Genomic DNA, 6,911 nt, shown 5'->3' on the forward strand with positions numbered 1-6,911 from the left:
TGCAATTATGCAGAATGTAAAAACTATACATAAAAAGAATTCAGCATCATTGTTAAATGAAACCAATTATCTAATAAAAAACCCTAAAAGAAAATGAATTAATTAATGAACACTTGTTTATCAAAAGGATCTTGTATTAACCTTGTTAAACTTCATTGGTTATTTAACTGCTGGAAAACAATAACATCAGAGTATATATATATATATATATATATATATATATATATATATATATATATATATATTGATAGAATAAGCCAATGGTTAAGTACTGCTAGGCAAATGTATTCCTTGAAAAATAATAAATAATGGAATTATATCTAAAACTGCTTTCCATAACAAGAGATCAAGGCTTTCATTTTATAAGGCCATGGTCAAATGGACGATTTAAATAGATTAGTATCCAAAAAAAAAAAAAAATAAATAAAAAAAATAAATTAACAACGCTAAAGCAGAAATTAGAGTTCGGCCTATAATTATTTTATTTCCAACTAAAAGTCTATTTAAATAGTATTTCATTATTTTCCTTCAAACAAAGCCAAGCTTTTTTGTTTTCTTCTTCAAGGCATTAAAGTTGCAGGGTGACAACGTGACAGAAAAAAAAAAACTAACAGATTATTATTTTTATTATTATTATTATTTTTATAATTATTGTTATTGTTGTTATTATTATTATTATTATTATTACTTTTAAATTAACTTTCTTCCTTGTTTTTTGTTTTAAATCAACCATAAAGAAATAGAAAAGGTGATGCGGTTATTTAAAAAAATGTTTCATTATTGATAGGAACTAAATAAAAAAATCATGTTTTGCTTTTCGAAATCATTATTAGATAGATGTTGGGAAGATGAAGAAGAAAGTCGAGAGACAAGAAGTTGAACTAGTAAAGAAATGACGAATTGAAAAAAAAAAAAAATGGATGATAATGAATTTGACTGAGTGACAAAGGTTTAAAAAAATGACATAAAAGAGAAATTAGAAAGTAGAGAGACAAGAAGTTGAACTAGCAAATAAATGACAGGAAGAACTGAAGAAAAAAAAAATTAGATTAGTATAAAAAAGATAAACTAGCAAGAAAAGCAGAAATTAGATTTTTTCATTTTGATAGCTGACGGCCTGTAATTATTTCATTTCTAACTAAAAGTGTATTTCAATATTTTTTTTTCACTATTTATTTGCCTTTTTCTTTCATTATTAATAGCAGCTGAATAAAAATCATGTTTTGCTTTTAAAACTATTATTATTTAGATGCTGGGAAGACGAAGGAGAAAGTCGAGAGACAAGAACTGGGTGACAAAGGAAAAAAAAAGAAAAAAAACCTGCCACAAAAGAGAAATGCAATTAGAATTTTGATTTAAAAAATTGGATGACATAATTTTTTATGTTAAAGAAATTGTTTTATATTTCTCTTGTTATTAGTCACAAAGACATTCTTCCTCTTGTATTTCATCCATTGTACTCTTCAACTAAAATGCAGAATTTACATACCAACTAGCAAGGTTACTCGGAATTGCCTGGGATAAAAGTGTAAGATATTTCTATTAATACCTCTCTTTCTGTCTCTCTCTCTCCTTTTCTTCTACCCAGCCCATTCCTCTCTAGTTGGACACACATACAAAACTCTCCTTTATACGATAGATCCCTCGAGTAATGAATTAGCATTTTCTTTCAGAATAACTACATAATAATACTGAAAAACCAGCCTCACCCCCATGACTAAACCTGGCCCAGTTAACCCCCAAAGAATGAATACTTTTTCCAAATTTGAGATATTATTCAGTCAGGGCAATGCTGATCAAGAATATACCAACTTTGTGGATCTTTCTTTGTAGTCTTTAATTTTTAGCTGGACACACACACACACACACACACAACTGCTTTTTATATAATAGATAATCCTACCCCTATGCAAATTGACTGCCTGCTAGAGCCATCTAGCTTTAGGAATTCCAAACAGCCACTATACAAAGAGGAGATAATTTAATTAACAACTATTGACTGCTAGCGCCATCTAGCTTTAGTAACTTTGGTAATTGTCAAGCAAAGTCCCCTGAAGCTTGCTGTGGGCATGTTTAACTATAATCAAACATGATTAAAAACTCTATCTATTGAGTGAAATTTTTTTTCAGAGAACTTTGTTCTTTAACAAATACGTACAATATAACCTTTTTTTCGATATTTTCATTTTTTAATGTCTTGATTAAACTGCACAAGTAACGCTTTTTTATGCTTGATTTTAATCAAACAGACGTGCAGCAAGCATCAGGTTCTTCAAACATTCAATCTAAATTTCAAAATTTTCTATGGAAGGGAACTTGTCCGTTTTTCCTGTTGTAACTCATATAATTATTAATAGCACTCTTCATTCACAGAGTAGAATTTATATACTCTTGCATTATCTCCTATGCAAATTGACTGTCAGAGCCATCTAGTATCAAAAACGCCAAACAGTCAGTCTGCAAGGGGAAGATAATTCAATTAATAATTTAATTTTCTATCAAACTTTTTGATTAATTAAAAAAAAAACAAAAAAAAACAAAAAAAAACAAAGGACTTAGCATCCTATTATCCGAAAGAAATTGATTTTTTAAAACTGCAAAATACAGCAAAATAAAGTACAAACAAATATTTACTGACATATTATTAAAAAATAAATAAAAATACAAATTTCATAATTTGGTCCTTTAACATGAATTCAAAAGTTCAACAATAGAAACAAAAAAAAAAAGCAAACATTCAATTACTGAGGTGCAAAAAGACTAAACCGTTTTACTCTGAATAAATATTCTTACACGTGTTTCATACACAATGATATATTTTTTAAGCTGATGTGCTCATTTGAAAGATTTTTTGTTTTTTATAAAAAACTCATCTGAATAACAGTTTGTAAAAAAATGGACTTCAATTACAAGCGCCACTTTGTTTAAAATAAGCTTATAAATAAAAATTGCTTAACATTTGAAAATAAAGTAAATAAAAAAAATAATCATTTTTTTTTAACTCCTCAAATAACGGTCATTTTAAAAATTTGAAAATCAAATCATGTTTTTTTTTATTTCTGTTTTTTTTTTTTTTTTATCTCACATATTCCATGCTTAAAATAAGCTTATAAATAAAAATTGCTTAACATTTGAAAATAAAATAAATTAAAACAAAAAAAAAAAAATTTTTTTTTTAAACTCCTCAATAATGGGCATTTAAAAAATTTATTTGAAAATCGAATCACATGGATTTTTTTTTTTATTTCTGTTTTTTTTTTTTTATCTTACATATTCCATGGAGGTATGATAACGGAAAGAGGCTGGTGTGATGCGGCGGGATGGGGTGGGGGGTGGGTGATGAGGCACACAAAACTAGTCGTATCAACTTTTCGATACGAATCGAGAAAGGGTGAACACGGTCAAGATGTTTTCATTATCCTGATGAATACTGTACAATACAAATAGAAAGAAAACGTTTCTTTCCATTCTAACTATGGTCACTTTAATTGTTAACAAACCAAATCAAAGGCAGAATAAATCTATTCAAATATCGGATTACATTTTTTTTATTTTTAAACATTTTGTGCTTCCATACAAGATGAATTCAATGATAAGTGACTTTTAGATCAAAAATCATGCTTATTAAATAAACATATACATCAAAATATACATCTACCTCCGGTCATTTTCTTTTGCAGTTCAAAAATGTACATTATATATACAGAGAAAACAAACTAGTTTCTTTATACAGTCGTCGGAACGTATAACAGTGTGGCTGTTTGCAAATGTAATGTTTTAAATGAGGGGTCAAACAACAGAGATGCAGTTTGCTGACAGCAGATGGAGCGATAGCAAACCACCGCTCATCAATGAAAATGGTGAGGAAATATGCCTTGTATTATTGCACACACTCTCTTCCTTTATACGCATACGCTCAGAAATATACATACATTTGTTTGTGGATGGAGATTAGCCGTATACATATCTGCAAGGATTCCTGAGAATCTGTTAACAGTATGGCTATAAAATTGAAGGTTTGTTCCTAATATTGTATCTGTAGATACATTGTGTGTGTATGTATGCATATATATATATATATATATATATATATATATATATATATATATATATATACATACACACTCACATTTTAAATGACAAACTATGACATGGTTCCAGATTAAGTTTTTTTTCATATGAGATATGAGCAGCAAGTTCATCCTATTTTGAAACTTTCTAAATTTTAATTGAATGCTGATGGTTAACATTATGTATCTCTTGGATTCCAGAGAATCTATAAACAGCGTAGCTATAAAACTAGATATTTGTTCATAATATACTGTCTGTACTGTTGCGTTAGGGTTCATTTATAATATGTTATCTATATCGTTGGGGTAAGGTTCATTCATAATATCCTATCTGTATCATTAGGTTAGGGTTTGTTCATAATATCCTGTCTATACCGTTGGTTTAGGGTTCATTTCTTCGTAATATCCTGTCTATATTGTCAAGTTAGTTTTAAGGTTCACTCCTAATATCATGTCTGTACCATTATATATATATATTGAACTCTTACTTGGGTAATTGAGCACTTTGGTCAATTTTTCCTTTAAAAAATAAACAGAAAATATCATATATATATATATATATATATATATATATATATATATATATATATATATATATATATATATATATATATAAGGGATAGAAGAATCATTTTTCATTTTACTTGACATTCAATTTCTAAACGAACCATTCAAGGATAAAGAACATTTGAATCATCAGATTAAGAATAAAAAAATAATTTTTTCAAAAAATTATTCTGCGTCACTGGATTTTTATTTACAACTGATGAAGGAATGAAATTTTTTTACCAAATGTTGGCCAAAATGTTGCTTAAAAAATTTTTTCAGTGAAACTTTTCTTTTTTTAAATTTTCATTTATATAAAAATCTATTTTATGTTTTTTTCAATACTTAATGTCGCTTAAAAAATTTTTTTTTTCAGTGAAATTTTTTTAAAATTTTGATTTATATAAAAATTTATTTTATTTTCTTTCAATGCTTAGTTTTTTATATTTTGTCATTGCTTAGTGTTGCTTAAAAAAATATTTTAATGAAACTTTTTTTTATTTTTGATTTATATAAAAATCTTATTTTTTTCTATATGACCTTGAAAGCACTTTTTAAAGTATTTAGAATTTGAGGTCAAGAAAAAAGAAACTATATTAACACATACGTTTTCCAAATTGTATATTCCTTTTGAAACAATGTGTACAATATTAACAGGTTAGTCAAGAAAGGGCTGCAGATCGTGTTTTGAGATCATCAGTCAGTAATTATGATATAAATACCACAAGGATTTTCTTGTCGGCGTTTGTTTAATACAAAAGCTTTTGTTTTTAATATGAAGAGTTTATTATGTTAAAAAAATAAAAATAAAAAAATGATTTTAAATTAAAATCAAGCTTCTGTACCAAATAAACCCTACAAATTGAAACTTCCATTTTCTTCTCCATTGATTTTAGTTCAATCTTTTATAAATTAACCCTAACTCTAACACTAACCAGCTTGTTCAGTAAAACAAAGCTAATAATAGGTTAGAAAGTAGATATGTCTTCTGCCGTGGATGTAGTGAAAAGTTTTTCAAATACATCATCCATCTCTGGACTGACGCTTAATTTAATAGAGTCATTGGCAGCTGGCATATTTTTTGCAGTTGACGAACTAGAAGTTTCCGCTGTCGTGCTCATTGGCAATGATGAAGTCTCAAAGTGAGATCGGTGTGGGAGTGTTGTTGTATCTTTACAGTCTGTAGTTTTAGTTGGTAAAGATGTGCTTGCATCTCCAGAACCTTTGGACTCAGAAATGGCTGACTCGCAAGTCCATGTTTGTGACGTTTCCATATTTGAAGATTCCGGGGCATGCAAAGAAGACCCGGCAACAATTGTAGTGTTCGGATTGTGTGGCGATGACATGACAACATCTTCTTCAGGTTCCTGGTCCCACAAAGCAGACTCGGAATCCTGTAGAGGGGGACAAATTTTCTTAAAGTCTATAACAACATTTTCAGTGTCCTTTGTTGTTTCTGTACTCTTGTGCGATACGATGTCTACATCCATTGACTCGAAGGATGCTGCCAAAGTTTTACATTCAGCGGGAAACGGAAAAGAATGGGAATGCGAAGATTTAACATTTTGATCATCGACTTTGGATGCTGAAGTTGAAAGCGATGTGGTTGTAGAACCAGTAACACCGCAGCAGCTATCGGCTACAATGAAAGATGCAGCATCCGTGTTCTCCTGAGTGCTTATTTCACTCAAGAGAACCTGTAATTGTTCTTTAACTAGACTTGGTTGTTCTAAGCCTGTCATCCGCCTTCGGTCAGCCTCAAGCACATTGCTCAAATCCTTGGAGCTGAGTTGATAGTTCATTTCTATGTTCTTCGTCAAATGTGCCTCCATTCTCCAGTGCGGAAGCTTTGCCAGCTTGTGTTCCTCCTCATGTTTTTTGCTCATACGCAAGGTCAATGGAATGAACAACTCATGGAAGCTTGCGTAATCGACCTTCTCTATGACCGGCCGTTGGTCAGCTTTGTTTTCTTCCCCGCTTCCATTGTCGGATTCTTTAGAACCAGAGTCAGACTCCTTTGAAGCGCCGTCGGATTCTTTCAGAGAGCTACCAGTTTCTTCGTTGCTTCTCTGGTCACTCGAGGTGAGGCAACTTGAGTTTTTCGACGAACTGTCCGACTTGTCGTCGTCATTGTCACTCGATTCGCTTTTCTCCTTGCTCTCAACTTCGAGGTTTTTCTCAGACTTTTCTCTCGAAATATTCCTCATCGACTCTTCTTGCACGTCGTCTGATACAAACATCACAATCTCTGAGTCGACATCCTCGTCCTCCCCTTTCAGAGACAAGGTAGAGGTA

At 30.4% G+C, this 6,911-nt stretch overlaps 1 protein-coding gene across 1 annotated transcript in view; it reads right to left on the reverse strand.

The window, feature by feature from the left end:
- Window positions 1–5,074: 5,074 nt before the first annotated feature.
- The window catches only part of LOC145297809 (uncharacterized), a 121,986-nt gene continuing 120,149 nt past the window's right edge, over window positions 5,075–6,911 (reverse strand). Inside the window, exon 24 of the mRNA XM_080144122.1 lies at window positions 5,075–6,911. This exon is cut by the window's right edge and continues 95 nt beyond it. Coding sequence (XP_080000248.1) covers window positions 5,585–6,911 — 1,327 coding nt within the window. The 3' untranslated portion in view covers window positions 5,075–5,584.

This window comes from Euprymna scolopes, chromosome 18, assembly GCF_053919585.1.
Source record: "Euprymna scolopes isolate OS-2025 chromosome 18, ASM5391958v1, whole genome shotgun sequence".
In the NCBI taxonomy this organism is placed as follows: domain Eukaryota; kingdom Metazoa; phylum Mollusca; class Cephalopoda; order Sepiida; family Sepiolidae; genus Euprymna; species Euprymna scolopes.